The sequence below is a fragment of the Coregonus clupeaformis genome, chromosome 25 (assembly GCF_020615455.1).
Source record: "Coregonus clupeaformis isolate EN_2021a chromosome 25, ASM2061545v1, whole genome shotgun sequence".
Lineage (NCBI taxonomy): Eukaryota > Metazoa > Chordata > Actinopteri > Salmoniformes > Salmonidae > Coregonus > Coregonus clupeaformis.
In genome coordinates this window covers 8,706,633-8,727,626 of record NC_059216.1, presented here as the reverse complement: position 1 = coordinate 8,727,626, position 20,994 = coordinate 8,706,633, and the positions used below count along the sequence as shown (strand labels likewise).

Genomic DNA, 20,994 nt, shown 5'->3' with positions numbered 1-20,994 from the left:
TGACCTCTAACCAAACCATGTCTCTTGGGGAAACATAACTCTGCTACCTCCCACTCAGAGACACAACAACACTGCTTGTGGAGGCGGTGTGGGACTATAGGGACTACTTGAGACCAGTTTAAGCTGCATGTTATCTGGATGTAGTTCAACGTTAGGCTCAGCCTTCCTTCATCACATGGGGTCTGTAATCCAGGGTCAGGTTGATTCCAGGTTAGTGATAGTGCTACGGGATTGGAAATGACTAGCATGAAAGCCTGTCATGACTTACTCTAATCTCAACACCTATCTGACTTCATGGTTGGTCGCTCGCTCATTCTGCCAGAGACATTCTCTGATATTATTTACAGCACAGATGGAACACACGTCCATCAGAGTTCTCCTCGACAGGTTTCTCATGACACCATTGTTATTGTAGTAATGACGAGGAATGATGACTCCATCCAAAGAGTCCCCTGACTGCGTTTAAACTGACAACCTGCCTGCCCTGAACTCACCCGACCTGTCATTTCTCACTTTATGACCACAGGGCCAAAATAAGCTTGTAGAGGATTCACATAAACAACCAGGATAATTATTTACTGCAATTGTAAAGGAAATACATACAAGCATTTCGCTACACCTGCAATAACATCTGCTAAATATGTGTAAGGGACCAATAACATTTTATTTTATTTGACCTAGCCATACTTTATTTAACAGCAATATCCAGGATTATTGTTGAGTACTGCTAGTGGGGACTGGGAGGTTCTCTGTCAAATAAGACAGAGCTGTTTAAATGTTTTGAATCAGACGCTAAACATAAGTCATGAAGCAAAATCCCCATCCATTCGAGGATTTGGGAAGAGTGAGTGTTCCTTTTACAAACCTTGCCAAAGCTGCTATTAATTGGAGATACATGTTTCTCAGTTACAAGTAAGAACTTGACCTGTCCTTAGCTGAATAGCAATGTGTTCTTCCTCAAAAGCCCAATATGGAAATGCCTGCCTGTCTTCCTGTCTATACTCTCTCTATCTGTAAATAACATAGGATGATGTGTTCTGGAACACGTGTCAAATCTCAATCCATAACTTCTACATAGATATAGGTGTCACGCCCTGGCTCTGGGGACTATGTTATGTTGAGCCAGGGTGTGTAAGTCTATGTTTTGTATATCTATGTTGGCCTGAGTGACTCCCAATCAGAGGCAACGAGTGTCAGCTGGTTGTCTCTGATTGGGAGCCATATTTAACTATCGGTCTTTTCACTTTGTGTTGTGGTTTCTTGTTCCTTTTGGTTTGTGTGTATCGAAGGACTTCACGTTTCGTTCGTTGTTTTGATCGGGTGATCTGTTTAATAAATAATATGTACGCATTCAACGCTGCGCATTGGTCCTCCTCCTTAAGCGAACGTGACAGAAGAAACCACCATAACAGGACCAAGCAGCGTGAAGAAGAGAGAGGATGGACTTGGGAGCAGTTGAGTAGGAGTCTCGACTGGGCCAAGCCAAGAGAAGAGGAGAGAGGTTGGACTTTGGAGCAGTGGGGTGAGAGTCTGGCGAGAACGATGGAGGCCTGGCCCACGGGGAGGAGAGACCCCCAGAAATTTTTTAGGGGGGGGCTCACGACGTCGGACCAGCAGGAGGCCGCGATGGAGCGGTCCAGCGGGTGTGAAGAGGAGGCCGCCAGGTTAAGGGGGCCACTGGTCACAGAGGAGAGGGAAAGTGTGGAGGCACGGCGAGAGGTACTGGGGTGTATTACCAGTCCGGTCCGGCCCGTTCCTGATCCCTGCATAGGGCCAGTGGCGTGTGTCCCCAGTGCAGTTCGGCCTGTTCCTGCCTCTCGCACCGAGCCTGTGGTGCGGCGTCGTCAGCCCTGTCCGGCCCGTTCCTGCTCTCCGTACCAAGTCGGTGGTGCGCGTCGCCAGCCCGGTCCGGCCCATTCCTGCTCTCCGCACCAAGTCTGTGGTGCGCGTCGCCAGCCCAGTCCGGCCCATCCAAGCTTCCCGCACCAAGCCAGTGGTGTGCGTCGTCAGTCTGGCACGGCCCGTTCCTGCTCTCCGCACCAAGTCTGTGGTGCGCGTCGCCAGCCCAGTCCGGCCCATCCAAGCTTCCCGCACCAAGCCAGTGGTGTGCGTCGTCAGTCCGGCACGGCCCGTGCCTGCTCTCCGCACCAAGTCTATGGTGCGTTTCGTCAGCCCTGTCCGGCCCGTTCCTTCTCTCCGCACCAAGTCTGTGGTGCGCGTCGCCAGCCCAGTCCGGCCCATCCAAGCTCCCCGCACCAGGTCAGTGGTGCGCGTCGTCAGCCCGGTCCGGCTCATTCCTGCTCCCGCACCAAGTCAGGGGTGCGCTTCGTCAGCCCGGTCCGGCCCGTTCCTCCTCCACGCATCAAGCCAGGGGTGTGCGTCGTCAGTCAAGCACAACCCGTGCCTGGGTCATGTCCGAGCCGGATCCGCCGCCGAGGCGGAGTGCCCACCCGGTCCCTCCCCTGTTGTGGTTGTTTGGCGCGGCCGGAGTCCGCGCCTTTGGGGGTACTGTCACGCCCTGGCTCTGGGGACTATGTTATGTTGAGCCAGGGTGTGTAAGTCTATGTTTTGTATATCTATGTTGGCCTGAGTGACTCCCAATCAGAGGCAACGAGTGTCAGCTGGTTGTCTCTGATTGGGAGCCATATTTAACTATCGGTCTTTTCACTTTGTGTTGTGGTTTCTTGTTCCTTTTGGTTTGTGTGTATCGAAGGACTTCACGTTTCGTTCGTTGTTTTGATCGGGTGATCTGTTTAATAAATAATATGTACGCATTCAACGCTGCGCATTGGTCCTCCTCCTTAAGCGAACGTGACAATAGGCTAACTAACAATGTGACCTGCTGTCTCTAGAGACTTACTGACCCCACTCACAATAGAATTAGCCCATAGTAAATGTATGGCAGTGAGGCCATAGATGTTCCATTACATAAGAAGCCCTATACAGTGGGGGAAAAAAGTATTTAGTCAGCCACCAATTGTGCAAGTTCTCCCACTTAAAAAGATGAGAGAGGCCTGTAATTTTCATCATAGGTACACGTCAACTATGACAGACAAAATGAGAAAAAAAATCCAGAAAATCACATTGTAGGATTTTTTATGAATTTATTTGCAAATTATGGTGGAAAATAAGTATTTGGTCAATAACAAAAGTTTCTCAATACTTTGTTAAACACCCTTTGTTGGCAATGACACAGGTCAAACGTTTTCTGTAAGTCTTCACAAGGTTTTCACACACTGTTGCTGGTATTTTGGCCCATTCCTCCATGCAGATCTCCTCTAGAGCAGTGATGTTTTGGGGCTGTCACTGGGCAACACGGACTTTCAACTCCCTCCAAAGATTTTCTATGGGGTTGAGATCTGGAGACTGGCTAGGCCACTCCAGGACCTTGAAATGGTTCTTACGAAGCCACTCCTTCGTTGCCCGGGCGGTGTGTTTGGGATCATTGTCATGCTGAAAGACCCAGCCACGTTTCATCTTCAATGCCCTTGCTGATGGAAGGAGGTTTTCACTCAAAATCTCACGATACATGGCCCCATTCATTATTTCCTTTACACGGATCAGTCGTCCTGGTCCCTTTGCAGAAAAACAGCCCCAAAGCATGATGTTTCCACCCCCCATGCTTCACAGTAGGTATGGTGTTCTTTGGATGCAACTCAGCATTCTTTGTCCTCCAAACACGACGAGTTGAGTTTTTACCAAAAAGTTATATTTTGGTTTCATCTGACCATATGACATTCTCCCAATCTTCTTCTGGATCATCCAAATGCACTCTAGCAAACTTCAGACGGGCCTGGACATGTACTGGCTTAAGCAGGGGGACACGTCTGGCACTGCAGGATTTGAGTCCCTGGCGGCGTAGTGTGTTACTGATGGTAGGCTTTGTTACTTTGGTCCCAGCTCTCTGCAGGTCATTCACTAGGTCCACCCGTGTGGTGCTGGGATTTTTGCTCACCGTTCTTGTGATCATTTTGACCCCACGGGGTGAGATCTTGCGTGGAGCCCCAGATCAAGGGAGATTATCAGTGGTCTTGTATGTCTTCCATTTCCTAATAATTGCTCCCACAGTTGATTTCTTCAAACCAAGCTGCTTACCTATTGCAGATTCAGTCTTCCCAGCCTGGTGCAGGTCTACAATTTTGTTGCTGGTGTCCTTTGACAGCTCTTTGCTCTTGGCCATAGTGGAGTTTGGAGTGTGACTGTTTGAGGTTGTGGACAGGTGTCTTTAATACTGATAACAAGTTCAAACAGGTGCCATTAATACAGGTAATGAGTGGAGGACAGAGGAGCCTCTTAAAGAAGAAGTTACAGGTCTGTGAGAGCCAGAAATCTTGCTTGTTTGTAGGTGACCAAATACTTATTTTCCACCATAATTTGCAAGTAAATTCATAAAAAATCCTACAATGTGATTTTCTGGATTTTTTTTCTCAATTTGTCTGTCATAGTTGACGTGTACCTATGATGAAAATTACAGGCCTCTCTCATCTTTTTAAGTGGGAGAACTTGCACAATTGGTGGCTGACTAAATGCTTTTTTTCCCCCACTGTATTTTCCACCATAATTTGCAAATAAATTCATAAAAAATCCTACAATGTGATTTTCTGGATTTTTTTTCTTCTCAATTTGTCTGTCATAGTTGACGTGTACCTATGATGAAAATTACAGGCCTCTCTCATCTTTTTAAGTGGGAGAACTTGCACAATTGGTGGCTGACTAAATACTTTTTTCCCCCACTGTAGGTGACACCAACTGAACCAGTTTCTCAAGAGTGTTTTTCTGGAGTGTTTGGAAGATACGTGCCTGTCCTGATCACTGAGGTCACAAAACAGCTTGTGTTTCTGAGGGGCCATCCTATCTGTGACGCGAGGCCCACTGTACGCCACCAAGCCCAGCGGCAGGAGTAGAAAGAGAGAGCAGGGTGAATCACGTCTGTGCTCAGACACAGAATATGACACAAGACTCTTTCTCCTCCTGTGAAATATAGAGCAGGGAGCTCAAAGTGAGGATTCATGCTTTGGCAAGTAGTACACCTGCTTGATTATAATGACAGAATCCCAGAAAAATCTTATTTTTGCCTCCTTGGCAGTTGTTCTGAAGGCTGAAATTCAAAATAATCTTCGGGAATGGAGCTCCAGCAGAATGGGTTATAAGACTTTGAAGCGAGCCAGTAAATAGTCAATATCTGTCAGTTTGTTTTTTCAACCTCAAAAAATGAGGGACTGTGAAGGGAGAACATCTTGAAGTGATCAGAAAAAGCAAGCTGAATCAAAGTTAGATTAAATACTGTGTTTGCTGGCAACTCTTGACACCATTTTGGACAGCATAAAGTGTCCTTGTCCACAGCTTTTTTTTTCCTTTTCATATATGTGAGGAATGGAAAATAATTTCCCAGCTTAATAACTTTATAACTCTATCACCACAAATTAGATAAACCCGCAATATCCACAATACACTCTACTACAGTATTTGCCATGCAGCTCAGAAAACCAGTTGAATTTGACTGGTGATGATGATGCATCATTAATGTGTGTAATTTTTGTCCATTTCAAACCATTATAACATCTACATAACCACATTTAACATTGGTTAGTGATTATTTTTTAAATGATCAATTTATGACGGTGCACTCCATAAGATTCAGTATGCGATGCCATCCAGAATACAAAACCATGAATCAAGTGTTGGGAAGTTGGGAGTGGAAGAGCTGATCATAAATCTAACTGATAGTCATCAGCACTGACAGAAACTATATTGGGAGAAAAGCATGAGAAACATCTAGAAATCACTGATGTATGAGGTAATACATATCTGTTCAGGCCAAAATAGACCTATTGATCTTATCTTTGAATTCCAATATGATTTAACAACATCTTATAAGTGATTATCTCTCTCTCTGTAGTTATCTACAGTCTATACAGTACACTGTGGATGCTGTGTGTGGTTATCTCTTATATAACAGTCAGCAGGCTGACAGGGCTCACTAAAAGGCTGTGAGGAGTGAGGCATGTAACGCGCTCAGGGACGAACAGGCACAGTTTGTTTTCACACACAGGTGGATGGGTGAGCTGGAAGACATGCCTTCATTCCCCCGCCGACAGATTTTGTTGGAGCGTTGAGCAACAAACTGTAACAGAAGTTTAACAAAAGGCTTTGGGATACACAGCTCCCCATAAACCACTGGGAAACACACAACCATAATCACAGCCTGCCGTATAGCGCTCCCCATACAAACCTCCACACATTAACCATAATCACAGCCTGCCGTATAGCACTCCCCATACAGACCTCCACAGAGCAATTAAAAACACCACTCCCTCCTGGGGCTTATTGGCAGCTGACCTCTGACCCAGGCCACAGCTTATTGTATTCATGACCCTGTTCCCAGTGGGCAAGACATACAGACAGGAATACTTTTATACAGGCCCTGGGGGCTTGTTCAGCATGGTAATGTATGGGCAGTCCCTGTAAACTGTTTTTCTCACAACAAAGACATAAAGTTGAGTATAGGATTTGATGGAGTGTGGTTGCAACACAATGCATGTGTGAGGGTTGACTTGGGTAATTTGAATTCAATGCAGACATGGTACAGGCAGCTATGTTAGAATACATCATGAGAAAAAAGTTAATGAAATATCTGTGGCTAAATCAATCGGATAGCTCAAATCACCATGCCTACAGCTTCCACGACCCCGGGCCACAGCAAAGTTTGATACTAGCCTACAAGAGATTTCATAACTTTTAAAACAATGACCAGAGAGAGACTGTCAAAAAATACAGCAAAGAGCTGCTGTTTTTATGAGTGAGTTCATATCTACGTTTTTATTCAGCACTGTCAACACTGTTTTTATTCAACACTATTAAAAAACATAAAAACGCGCTTCTCCCTACTTCCACTCGCACTGCAGCTGCAATGAATGAGTAGCCAGTGTATCAATAGGCCTGCATTTTTTATTATTATTAGCAGCTCGTCGTGTCTATTTTAATATTGAGAAATATTTAACTTTCTCTGGTCATAGTAACAACATGAATTTGTGCAGGTGCGACTTGAGTTTGGCCATCAGGTGGAAGATGGTGTCTTCTCTCTCTGGTCAGTCTCACCGGAGGAAAGAAAGGAGAGAGTAGGGACCGTGAGAGGCGGACCCTCTGCTGCTCTCTCCCTCCCTCTGCTGAGACTAATGGCATGTTCAAAACAACTGGGAACTGGTAACTCGGAAATCTCCGACTTCCGACATCAGTGTGTTCAAGACATCTTGGAACTCCCAAAAAATAAACGAGATCCGACTGAGAAAAATAGTTTTGATGGTCATCCAACTCGGAATTCCAACTCGGAAACGCTGGCATCTTTCTAGAGCTCCGACTTTCCGACCTGAAGATCACTGACGTCATGATTTGACCTCATTTTTTCCCTGAGTTCCCAGTTGTCTTGAAAGCACCATGACAATCAGATGCAGGTACCATCAGTCCAGTAAAATAAAAAGCAAATTACTTGCAAATTATTTCAATTTATGCTCAGCGGTGCCTCGGAAGTGCTACACCAACTAATCTATTTGGTTATCAAAGCTTGAGTTTTGAAATATAATATGGTCTGAGAAGAACAATATTGGCAGGCCAGGCATATAGCCAATATGCTGTGATAATGTATTAGACCTACTGCACAAACCTCATTCCTACAGAACTGTTTTTATTAGGTTAATGTTACTTCATGTTTAAAAACAAATCTGAGCGGTAGATCTCAGCTTGGTTTTTGACTGCGAAAGTGATCTTGACTCAGAAAAGGTTTGTAACCAATGCACTCTGGTATTACTAAACACAAGCAAAACAACAGGACATCATCTTTCCTTCCTCTTACCTTGACAATGAGTCAGGTTCACCCTCTTGTAACCCTTGGGGCATTCCACTTGGCCGTTCGCAATCACTGCATACGCTGCGGGAAAAAGGAAAAAGCACTGATTAGAGAAAGAGACATCACATTCTGCTTGCCTACGTTAAAAAGCATTGCATCCATAACACACAGATGTAGGGAGAGGGATGCTCATGTGAAGCAGGGGACCAGATGTTACAGATGTGCTGAGCTTAGCAGGGGGAGAAATGAGATGGGGACCCACAGCTGGGCCCTGCGTGACACCCCAATGATGCCATATAAATGGATCCCCATCAACCACAGTTATAAGCCAGTAAAGACAGTACCGCCATCACACACAATCATCAACAACACCACACGTCATTAATTATCATATTACATAGACCCTGGGGACACATACACAGAAAAAGAGAGCCTGTACATCATACATTGCTTGGAGGAAACACATGCCACAGCCATGACCTGTGTCACCAACCACGGCAAAAATCCACTTACTGGGGTCCTTGCAAGGGTGCTGCACATATTTATTTTTGCTTGTTCTACTAAAACAATAACAATCTCCTCATGCAGCATGTCCTTCAGCAGGGTACTTTAGAGGTTGACAGAAGCGGCATTGTGAATAGCACTCTGTGTACATTCATGCCCCCAGCGCGGCCATACACTCACTGAGGCCTGAAAACATGATGTCATTATTCATTCGGCACCCAGTGTCACACCCTGGCTCTGGGACTCTATTTGTTGAGCCAGGGTGTGTTTATTCTATGTGTTATATTTCTATGTTGGGGGTTCTAGTTTGTCATTTTCTATGTTGGCCTGAGTGACTCCCAATCAGAGGCAACGAGTGTCAGCTGTTTGCTGGTTGTCTCTGATTGGGAGCCATATTTAAACTGTCGGTTTTCCTTTGTGTTTTGTGGGTTCTTGTTTCGAGTTGGTTGTGTTATACCGTGTACTGTCACGTTTCCGTCTTTTGATCACGTTTCGCTAAATAAATGAGTATGTTTGCCTGCAACGCTGCGCCTTGGTCTACTCCTTACCCTGACGATCGTGACAGAAGAACCCACCATACCAGGACCAAGCAGCGTGTCCAGGAATCGGCAGCCTGGACGTGGGAACAGATTTTGGACGGGCAGGGGTCCTGGACCTGGGAGGAGATCCTGGCCGGGATGGATCGCCGGCCATGGAGTGAGACAATTGAGAGGCGACGGAGAGAGGAGCAACGGCGTAAGCAGTGTCAGCGTTGGACGGTCGAGAGGCAACCCCAAAAAAATTTTAGGGGGGCACACGGCATGGACGACGGGGCTGACGGAGGCAGAAAAGGGGCGGATTCAGAAGGCCACCAGGTTACGGGGGCCACTGGTCAAAGCAGGGAGGGAAGGTGTAGAGGCACGGCGAGAGGTACTGGGGTGTGTTACCAGTCCGGTCCGGCCCGTTCCAGATCCCGAGGTAGAGCCAGTGGTGTGTGTCCCCAGTACGGTCTGTTCCAGCCCCTCGCATCAAGTGTACGGTGCGCGTCGCCAGCCCGGTCCGGCCTGTTCCTGCTCCTCGCACCAAACCTACGGTATGCGTCGCCAGCCCGGTCCGGCCTGTTCCTGCTTCACGCACCAAGCCTATGGTGTGCGTCGGCAGCCCGGTCCGGCCTGTCCCTGCTCCACGCACCAAGCCTACGGTGTGCGTCGCCAGCCCAGCCCGGCCTGTTCCTGCTCCACGCACCAAGCCTACGGGGTGCGTCGCCAGCCCAGCCCGGCCTGTCCCTGCTCCACGCACCAAGCCTACGGGGTGCGTCGCCAGCCCAGCCCGGCCTGTCCCTGCTCCACGCACCAAGCCTACGGGGTGCGTCGCCAGCCCAGCCCGGCCTGTCCCTGCTCCACGCACCAAACCTACGGTGTGCGTCGCCAGCCCGGCCCAGCCTGTTCCTGCCACTCGCACCAAACCTACGGTGCGCGTCGCCAGCCCGGCCCGGCCTGTTCCTGCCACTCGCACCAAGCCTACGGTGTGCGTCGCCAGCCCGGCCCGGCCTGTTCCTGCCACTCGCACCAAACCTACAGTGCGCGTCGCCAGCCCGGCCCGGCCTGTTCCTGCCACTCGCACCAAGCCAGGGGTGCGAGTCGTCAGCCTGGTCCAGCCTGTTCCTACCACTCGCACCAAGCCAGGGGTGCGAGTCGTCAGCCTGGTCCAGAACGTTCCTGCTACTCGCACCAAGCCAGGGGTGCGAGTCGTCAGCCTGGTCCAGCCCGTTCCTGCTACTCGCACCAAGCCAGGGGAGCGAGTCGTCAGTCCGGTGAGGCCCGTTCGGCTCCACGCACCAAGCCAGGGGTGCGAGTCGTCCAGTCCGGTGAGGCCCGTTCGGCCCACGCACCAAGCCAGGGGTGCGAGTCGTCAGTCCGGTGAGGCCCGTTCCGGCTCCACGCACCAAGCCAGGGGTGCGAGTCGTCAGTTCGGTGAGGCCCGTTCCGACTCCACGCACCAAGCCAGGGATGCGAGTCGTCAGTCCGGTGAGGCCCGTTCCGGCTCCACGCACAAAGCCAGGGGTGCGAGTCGTCAGCCCGGTCCGGCTAGTTGCTACTCCACGCACCAAGCCAGGGGCGCGCATCGTCAGCCCGGTCCGGTCCGTTCCTGCTCCACGCACCAAGCCAGGGGTGCGTGTCGTCAGTCCGGCTCCGGCCAGCGGGGCTAGACCGGACCAGGGGCGCTATGGGGGGTTGATTGGAGGGTGGTGGGCAAGGCCGGAGCCAGAACCGCCGCCGAGGAGGTATGCCCACCCAGCCCTCCCCTGTTTAGCTCTTATTGAGGCGCGGTCGCAGTCTGCGCCTTTAGGGGGGGGTACTGTCACACCCTGGCTCTGGGACTCTATTTGTTGAGCCAGGGTGTGTTTATTCTATGTGTTATATTTCTATGTTGGGGGTTCTAGTTTGTCATTTTCTATGTTGGCCTGAGTGACTCCCAATCAGAGGCAACGAGTGTCAGCTGTTTGCTGGTTGTCTCTGATTGGGAGCCATATTTAAACTGTCGGTTTTCCTTTGTGTTTTGTGGGTTCTTGTTTCGAGTTGGTTGTGTTATACCGTGTACTGTCACGTTTCCGTCTTTTGATCACGTTTCGCTAAATAAATGAGTATGTTTGCCTGCAACGCTGCGCCTTGGTCTACTCCTTACCCTGACGATCGTGACACCCAGTCAGGGCAGGGCATGCTCCTTTAGTTGTTGGTACCGGGGAAGGAGGCTATTCTCAATATCAGATGTCCAGGACTGAGCCTTTACTTGTAGGGAAGGAGGGAAATGGGTGAGGTGGTATTGAGGTAGGGGATAATCGGAGCAGAATGCTGGACAGGAGCAATGTGATTAGTCACAGTTCACAGTTATGGAAAGGTGAAAGAGGAGACACAAACGAAGAGCTTCCTAGAATATCATCAAACACATGTTGAAAGGAGAATGGCCCTCCTCATGATTTAGTAGTGTCTGGCTAGGGTGTCTTTTTCATTTCAACATGATGGGACAATACAGTGTATTCCCTCCCTTTACATCCAGCGGAAGAGTATACTTTTTTTTTTACTTCATGTGACTTCCAGACCATTCTTGTCTTTTCCAGTTCATCAAATTGAGACTGGCATCGCACCATACACAAGCTTTGAAAAGGATGTTGAGATTTCATCTGATAAAAAAATTCCAGCATATACTGTATGCACAAACACGCTCATTCATAGCTTGAAACATGTACACAGTATGACAAACTGTATATGTGAGCTCCATAAATACCATCAATATCGATCCCCCTAAGTCAGACATGATGAATACTGCTCTCATACAGTATCTGTAATGTGATTTGGAGCGCAGCATGAATTTCACCTCCAGTACCTATGAAAACATGTTCTCTTCCCTACAGGCTCTTCCCTGGCAGAGCGGGCCCTGAGCCCTGAGGGGAAGTTTCTCTTCAGGCAGTGCTGCAGAGGACTGCAGGGTGTTGATCTGGAGGCCTGAGAGTGACAGAGTCTTGTTGTCTACCTGTAATGTACAATCTATCTATCTTATTTATTTCATCATCATTTTCAATGTCATCCCATCTGTGTTCTGAGTGGTTGTGAGAGTCTAACAGTGTGAGTTCAGGGCTGTGGAGCAGGAAGGGCTAGTGGAAGTACCTGTAGGTTCACACAGCAGATCAGAAGTGGGTCAGACCAGAAGGGAGCTCCCCTGCTGGGTCGGAGATAATCGTGTCAAAGCGAAGCGCCTGTTCCTGTCTGCCCGTCCCGCCCTGTGCCCCTGGAATCACCAGGGATGCTTCTGGGTAATGAGCTGTTGTGACGGGGCAGCGGGTGTGGCAGGTGCGACCCCCCCCATGAGGACAGGATCAGATTTTGCCCTGAGTGACTGCAGGAGCACATGCCAAGGGATGCTTATTACTACTGAGAGACTAGAGGGAACACAGAGGAGAGCAGGTCTGTCTGAAGTAGCTTCACCTGCAGGTTACCTGAGATGACAAATCATCTCTATGGTCAACCCACTGCTAAAGACAATGGCAAACAAAAAAGATACTGCATAAATAGGACCAGAAGTTTTGCCTATCTACCTTACCAGGAAAAACTCTGGGCCCTAGATATAGGCCAGTGCAATCGACAACAAACGTATACCCAAAGAGCAAAATGTATCTAGCATATATCCTAGGTCGGGATGTTTTGTAACCTACTGTGGGTAGAATGCCACTGTGGAATGGATTTGACATGCCGTCATGCTGACCCAGACAATGTTCATTGTCACAGATCCCAATGCAGTCGAACGCAAGAGTGACCTTGCTGCATCATTAGTGTTCCCCCTGGTTACATGGATGCTGGGACAGAGAGACTGGCGCATATTCATTGTGCTTTACAAAGAGGAAGCACAGGGACACAGACTGTTGGCCTTACTTGAATCCCCCTTCATTCATTCATTGCAAAAGACTGTCACCCCTGATTGATTTGTTGTACTTCACCAGTCATCTCTAAATTGCGTCTGGCATTTTATTTGCAACCATTCAGTAATATTTGCTTGTAAACAGTTAAAGGTGCAATATGCAGAAATCGCTTCGCCTTTCCTGGTTGCTAAAATCCATATAGTTCGCCTAAGTTTCATCTAAACCACTGTGAAATATATTTTCAATAACCAAAAATATTGTATTTTCAGCTGTTTGAAGCTGGTGTACAAAACCAAAAGTAAAAGACGCAAAACGAAACTTAAGAACAGGAAATATAGAAATAGCGCATATAAAACAGATCTACCGCTTCTTAGACTTGCTTTCAATGAGAATGGCAGATTTCTATGTGAATTTGATCGGGTCGCCCAAAAAGATACATATAGAAGCTTTAAAGCGTCATATACAATGTCTTAGTAGGTGGCATCTCTTTCTTTTGAGTGCCAAATAAATGTCAGCAAAAGCTCTACTCTAAAACAGGAGTCAAAGCTACTTCAGGACATTCTTCAAAATAGGCATTTTGACATGTGGGGGTTTACTGAGGGTATTTAGAGAGTGATGGTAAGGAGAGAGAGAGAGAGAGAGGGAGTGGGGAGCAAGAGGGGCAGGTCTAGCTAGTCAAATGGGTTCTGCTTGACAGAAATCTAATTTGTAATTTAGTGCAATCATTATGTGGATGCCTATTTAGAGGTCCGAATGGCACATCCATCACAGGCAGAGGGCACTGTACTGAACCCACAATGTACTGTACTGCCTCAGCCCTACTATCAAGCTCCCCCATGAGGCCTGCCCCCAGTCACCCCCTACCCCCAGGCTTATCCAGAACCCTAGCTGGAGAACCTGAGAAGAAGTGGTAGGCCAGTGAGGGGGAATGGATGCAATCCACAGAAGGGGAGACGATCTTCTCTCTCCATTCTAACGTTAGCTATTCTATAGGAACACAACAGACATGAGTGCCAAGACCCTTCAAGACCCTTTAAGCAACATGCTTTCTGAGAACAAACCGCCATGGGACAAACTGGTGCCATGGAGAGCCCAAGGGGCAAACCAAACTCAACTCTTTAATCACAAGGAGTTGTTTCATTCCCTTTAAGAGGAAGATGATAAAGAAGCCATCTCCCTCTGGCCTCCTGGCCAATGGCTGATTAGAGAAAACAGCTAAGGGGAAGTAATTTGCGTTCAAAGCAGAAAGTCTGTTTGGCACACGCCAAGGTTGCCAATCTGGCATGGCCCATATCACGAGCCCTGTAAATAAGATCTTCAGTAGCAGCCAGCCAGTCAAGCGCTGGGACATCAGACGAGACGAGACACCCACATGAGCCTATGTCCCCTGTGGTTCAGTTGGTAGAGCATGGTCCATGCAACGACTCCCACGGGGGACCAGTCACTCTTGATAAGACCGTCTGCTAAATAACTAAAATGTAAAGAATTAGTCTAACATCAACATCCCCATGATGAGATCAGCCCCAGACATAAAAACACTCATGCAAAGCAAACATTTGTCTTTAAAAAAAAACTCAGTATACCAGCTAAAAGTTTGATATTGAGTAAATGACATTCCCAGCTGTGTGTTCACAGGCACCGACAAATACCATGTTGTGGCAGACATTCTATAAAGACAATTGAGCTGCTTCGATCAAGGCATTGATCTCATTCATGTTTGGCTTGATTGAATCCTTATTAAAAAACATCCTATTAATTGTCTCAGTGTTTAACATGATTTGTTTGTAGTTTGACAGTTTATCATTTTCTCCTCTCCTCCCTTCTTTACGATGCCCATGGTGGTGTGGTTGTGACCTCCCATTTAAACAGACACACATTCTCCCATAATCCCCCACTGCCGCCACTCAATATGAAATATTTACCACTGGGGCAAGGCCAAGAGATGAATTGGTATAGTCCATACCCTTTGATGAACAGGCCTAACATGTATCTTATTAAGCCATGCAACACAAATTTCATTTCCAGGTGCCTCCAACTCACTGGCACAGTGCCTTGGACAGCGGTGCTCTATGGGACAGATAGATTATGTCTGCATTAGGATTTATACCTGTGAGCAGCCAGGCCCAGACAGCCCTCATTAGCCACACTGCTGTCTATCTAATAGATTCCATCACACTGTTTGCACCTGGCGTTAAGCTAAATCAACACAGAACAAATCAGAACCTGTCAAAGGATGGAAACGTCTCTGTCTAATCACCATGAGAGAGAGGCTGCAGCAGCAAAGAGAGAGAGCAAAGCCTGGACCTTGGCATGGACCACAGCAGATGTTTAGCTCAGTCTGTGTTGTTTTGAACAAGTCACACCCTTTGCTCGGTTTTGATGTTGGTCATTAACAAGTGTTCAATGTTTGATCACTGCTAATAAAAAGTAAATAGCACATGCTTTGGTCCTAAATGAATGGCAGATTCAATATTTCTCCTTGGGACTGGGAGGGATGATTTCATGTGGGGTGATTTGTAACGTGGCCCTCTCCTCCTCCTCCTCCTCATCTTATTTTATTGATCTAATGTTCAGGAATAACATCCCCATGAGAGAGAGAGAGGGAGAGAGAGACAGAGAAATTGAGGGACAGAGAAACAGAGAGAGTCAGAGTAAAAGAGAGGGTGCTTTCTCAGTGTAGGGTGGGCCTGGTGGGGTGGAGTTGGGTTGAGGAAGGAGGGGCAGAGGGCCAGGAGGCTGACATCAACATGCTGTGACATTACGCTGTGATCTCGGTGGCCTGGGGAGGAAGTGGCTCCAGGGCCAGGGCTCCTGTGGTTGGGACTGTGATTTATGTGGGCCCCGAGGGACCTCTGATCCTGCTCCCCGGGAAGCATCCCAGCGTTCCGGATTAGAAGAGTCAATGGGAGGGAAGACTTCCTGGAATGACAGATAGGGAGACAACCGGAGCCATGCTTTATGGAATTACATAAACCATGGAACACACAGGGAGTGTATCCAGATTGGCTTTGGCAGTATCCAGATTGTCATATCTTCATACCGACATTGTGCCATCAAGGGGCATTTTTTCCAAACCCCACTGAGCCTCTTTAATCCTAAGGTTAGCAATGCTAACAAGTACATCCCATAGCGAATTCTAGCTAAATGCTAATGAGCCCATTGAGAACATGTTATACAGTCTCTGACATTATTTGCAGAACAGACATCCCAGCTCATAAATTTATACAAGTAACAAAAAAATGCTACTCACAGTTTGCTGCACGCATAAAACAAATATTAGACAGCAAGGCTCTTGATACATGAGGGGATTCTCTGCTGTTCCCAAGAGAAGCTTGATTTTGCAAGAAGCTATCTACTTAGCTAGATAACTAGCTAGCTACTAAATTATCAAACGAAAATCACAACTGCAGAGCATTTAGTACATTTTAAACAGTTAACTTAATACACTGAACAAAAATATAAATGCAACATGCAACAATTTCAAAGATTTTCCTGAGTTACAGTTCATTTATGGAAATCAAGTCAATTTCAATAAATAAAGTAGGCCCTAATCTATGGATTTCACATGACTGGGATTACAGATATGCATCTGTTGGTCACAGATACCTTAAAAAAAAGGTATGGGGCGTGGATCAGAAAACCAGTCAGTATCTGGTGTGACCACCATTTGCCTCATGCAGCGTGACACATCTCCTTCGCATAGAGTTGATCATGCTGTTGATTGTAGCCTGTGGAATATTGTCCCACTCGTCTTCAATGGCTGTGCGAAGTTGCTGGAACTATATTGGCAGGAACTAGGACATTTTCAGCTTCCAGATATTGTGTACAGATCCTGCGACATGGGGCTGTGTATTATCATGCTGAAACATGAGGTGATGGCGGCAAATTAATGGCATGACAATGGGCCTCAGGATCTCAGGTCACGGTATCTCTGCGCATTAAAATTGCTGTCGATAAAATGCAAATGTGTTTGTGTTTATATAATGAATAGGCAGCTTATGGTAGAGAAATTAACCTTACATTCTCTGGCAACAGCTCTGGTGGACATTCCTGCAGTCAGCATGACAATTGCATGCTCCCTCAAAACTTGGAATTGTGTTGTGTGACAAAACTGCACATTTTAGAGTGGGAAATAACCTTTTTGTGCGTGTGGAACATTTCTGGGATCTTTTATTTCAGCTCATGAAACATGGGACCAACACTTAACATGTTGTGTTTGTATTTTTGTTCAGTGTAGTTAGAAGATATCTAGCTAGCAAAGATTTAGTTGTGAATTCCAGACTGTAACTAGATCACCTGGGGCATGCTGCACAACAGTGAGTGACTCATACTGACGATATTGAAACACCATCCCGTGGCTATTTCCAAATACCCCGGTATACAGTATGCAGTATACTGCCCAAGCCTAGTGGCATCATATAAATATAATTACTATGGGTGGCCATCTACTCCATATAGAGTCATGGAAACAGCCATGCCATTCTCACACTAGGTCAAAGAGTCACACTCAGGGCAGAGCCAGTGGCCTCTTCTCAAGTACCTCAGATCGACTTACATGATGAACCTTTCACTTAAAGTGATCAATGTAGAAAACCAGAGCATGTTGGTCCCTGTTCCAAAAAGACTGAGAGACACTGATATATCAATCATTACACAACGGGTGGGTCTAATCCTGGATGCTGATTGGTTAAAACCGCATTCCAGCCGGTGTCTATTCCACAAGTTACCACCGGCTAAAGCTATGACGTTGAAATACCTATTTACTCTGTTCCATCTCACTGTGCAATCCACTGTCTCATCAGCCCAGCCAGGCAATTTATAAATTTGATCTGCACTATAAAAAGCATCTAGACATGATCTTCTTTTAGACTAGCATTTGGTTTTCAACAGCGGAGATTTGTATAAACCTTGCTGTCTGTCTCTTCGACATTTGCAACATTGTTTCAATATTGAAATTCGATCTTGTCACGACTTCGGCCGAGGCTGCCTCCCCTCCTTGTTCGGGCAGGCTTCAGCGTTCGACGTCACTGGCTTACTAACCACTGCCGCCCCAATCATCATCACATTTGTCTTGTCAATCACACACACCTGGTTCTAATTCCCTCATTAGTCCGTATATAAGTGTTTCCTCTGCCCCCTTGTCCTTGTGGGTGATTGTTAGTTGTGAGAGTAGTATAGCTCGGTGGAGCTACTCGTACATTTTGTTGCCAGGGTAGATTTTCCCCTGTGCCTATGTATTATTGGATTCTACCGTTAAAGTGTATTTGCCAGGAATTAGAGTTTCCCCTGTGCCTGTTTCGTGGATCGCTCTTTGAGCGCATTTGTGTGTCAACAAAGGAATAAACTCTGTATTCGGTGATTTACCCTCCTGCGCCTGACTCCTTCTAATCACACTCATCACAGAATCACCCACCCGCTATGGAGTCAGCGGGAGAGGAGCGCATGCCTGGAGAAGGTGCCCGTCCTCGTTTCCTGCCTCTCGGGGAAATCCCTGGAGTGGGCCAACGCGGTTTGGAACGAAGGAGGAGCCGCGTTGGAGGACTACGGGGAGTTCGCTCGCCTCTTTTGGCCGGTCTTCGATCAGCTGCCCGATGGTCGAGAGGTGGGCGAGCTGGTCCACCTGAGGCAGGGGACGAGGACCGTGCAGGACTTCGCGTTGGAGTTTCAGACGCTGGCAGCGGGGTCCGGGTGGAACGTGCGGGCCCTGATCGACCATTTCCGGTGCCATCTGCGGGAGGACGCCCGACGGGAGCTAACCTGGTGGACATGGCCATTCGTTTGGACAACCTGCTGGCAGCCAGAGGACGTCCTGGTAGGGGTCTGCCCGTTTCCACACCGGATGAGTCGGATCCCGAGCAGATGGAGGTGGGTGGAGCCGCCGGCCGAGAGAGCGGAGGAGGACAGAGACAGTGCCACTCTGGTGGCACGAAGGGACAGTACACCACACGTCGTAGCCAACGTTCTTTTGGGCCTGGAGGCGGCAGGCAGGGCACTCACGCGTCACCCCAGGTATCGAACACCCACACTTGTTCAGAGCCCTCTGCTGCGCACTGTTCCCTACCTATCCACTTTCCCGATCACATGGTAGTTCCCCAGTGTAAGGCGCTAGTCGATTCAGGCGCAGCTGGGAACTTTATGGACATGGCATTCGCACGCCGTCAAGGCGTTCCATTGGTTCCCCTATCCATTCCACTCCCCATCAGAGCACTCGATAGTCGACCATTAGGGTCCGGGTTTGTTACGGAAGTCATTATACCAGTCACCATGATCACCCAGGAGACACATTGTGAGCAGGTTATTTTTTCGATTATTGAGTCTCCTGCTTTCCCTGTGGTATTAGGTATCCCTTGGCTAGCACTCCACAACCCCACCTTCTCAAGGCCGCAGAGGGCTCTCACGGGGTGGTCGCGAGAGTGTCAGGGTAGGTGTCTAGATGTTTCCGTTGGTGCAACCACGGTGGAAAGTCCAGACGGTACCTCCACCGTGCGCATTCCCCACGAATACCTTGATTTAGCGCAGGTGTTTTTAAAGACGCGTGCGAATAAATTACCACCTCATCGGGGGGGGATTGCGCGATAAACCTTCGGGTAGATGCTGTACCTCCCAGGATTCATGTGTACCCCCTGTCGCAGGCTGAAACGGAGGCTATGGAAACATACGTCTCAGAGTCCCTGGGCCAGGGGTATATACGTCCCTCCACTTCACCCGCCTCTTCGAGTTTCTTCTTTGTGAAGAAGAAAGACGGCGGTCTGCGCCCGTGCATTGATTATCTTTCACTGAACAAGGAGACGATTAGATTTAGTTATCCTCTCCCCCTCATTCCTTCAGTGATTGAGTCAATGCATGGGGCGCGCTTCTTCACTAAGCTAGATCTCAGGAGTGCATACAACCTGGTTCGTGTTCGGGAGAGGGATGAGTGGAAAACAGCATTCAGCACAACCACGGGGCATTATGAATACCTGGTGATGCCCTACGGTTTGATGAATGCTCCATCCGTCTTCCAGTCCTTTGTGAACGAGGTGTTTCGGGACATGCTTGGTCGCGGTGTAGTGGTCTACATCGATGACATCCTGGTGTATTCCGCTACTCACGCCGAGCATGTGTCCCTGGTTCGCAAAGTGCTGGCCCGACTGTTGGAAAATTACCTTTATGCCAAGGCAGAGAAGTGTATGTTTTTCCAGCAGTCCGTCTCCTTCCTCGGATACCGCATTACCACCTCAGGTGTGGAGATGGAGGGAGATGGCATTTCAGCCGTGAGTAATTGGCTAACACCAACAACGGTTAAGGAGGTGCAGCGCTTCCTTGGCTTTGCCAACTACTATCAGAGGTTTATCCGGGGCTTTGGCAAGGTTGCAGCTCCCATTACATCCCTGTTGAAGGGTGGGCCGTCCCGGCTCCGCTGGTCTGCTGAGGCTGACCTGGCCTTCAGGAGACTGCGGGGTCTGTTCACCTCAGCTCCGGTACTGGCCCACCCCGATCCATCACTACCGTTCGTAGTGGAGGTGGATGCGTCCGAGGTAGGGATAGGCGCTGTCCTGTCCCAACGCTCGGGCCCACCACCCTAGCTCTGCCCCTGTGTCTTCTTCTCTAAGAAGCTTTGCCCGGCGGAGCAGAACTACGACGTTGGTGATCGGGAGCTGTTGGCTGTTGTCCGAGCTTTGACTGTGTGGAGGCATTGGCTCGAAGGGGCAAAACACCCTTTCCTCGTCTGGACGGACCACCGTAACCTGGAGTACATCCGGGCAGCGAGGAGGCTGAATACTCGCCAGGCAAGGTGGGCCCTAGTCTTCACACGGTTTGATTTTACACAGTCATACATTCTGGGTAAGAAGAACGTGAAGGCAGACGCACTGTCCCGGCTGTATGACACAGACGAGAGGCCCAGAGACAACACCCCCATACTCCCGGCCTCCTGCATTGTGGCGCCGGTAGTATGGGCGATGGACGCGGATATAGAGCAGGCTTTACGCACAGATCCATCTCCACCACAGTGTCCAGCTGGGCTGCGGTACGTGCCTGCTCTTATCCGTGATTGTCTGATCTTCTGGGCACACACGTCACCCTCTGGTCAACCAGGTATCGGTCGTACAGTGCGCTGCTTGATCGGAAAGTACTGGTGGCCTACCTTGGCTAAGGACGTGAGGGTGTACGTCTCCTCCTGCTCGGTGTGCGCCCAGACTAAGGCACCTAGGCACCTCCCAGCGGGTAAGCTACAACCTTTACCAGTTCCACAACGACCATGGTCTCACCTTAG

The 20,994-nt window shown here is 48.4% G+C and overlaps 1 protein-coding gene across 1 annotated transcript in view; it reads right to left on the bottom strand.

Moving 5' to 3' along the window:
- LOC121539749 (latent-transforming growth factor beta-binding protein 2-like) overlaps positions 1–20,994 on the bottom strand; it is a 157,378-nt gene that overhangs the window by 45,753 nt on the left and 90,631 nt on the right. Inside the window, exon 9 of the mRNA XM_041848457.2 lies at positions 7,850–7,924. Coding sequence (XP_041704391.2) covers positions 7,850–7,924 — 75 coding nt within the window. The remainder of the gene's footprint in view (positions 1–7,849; positions 7,925–20,994) is intronic.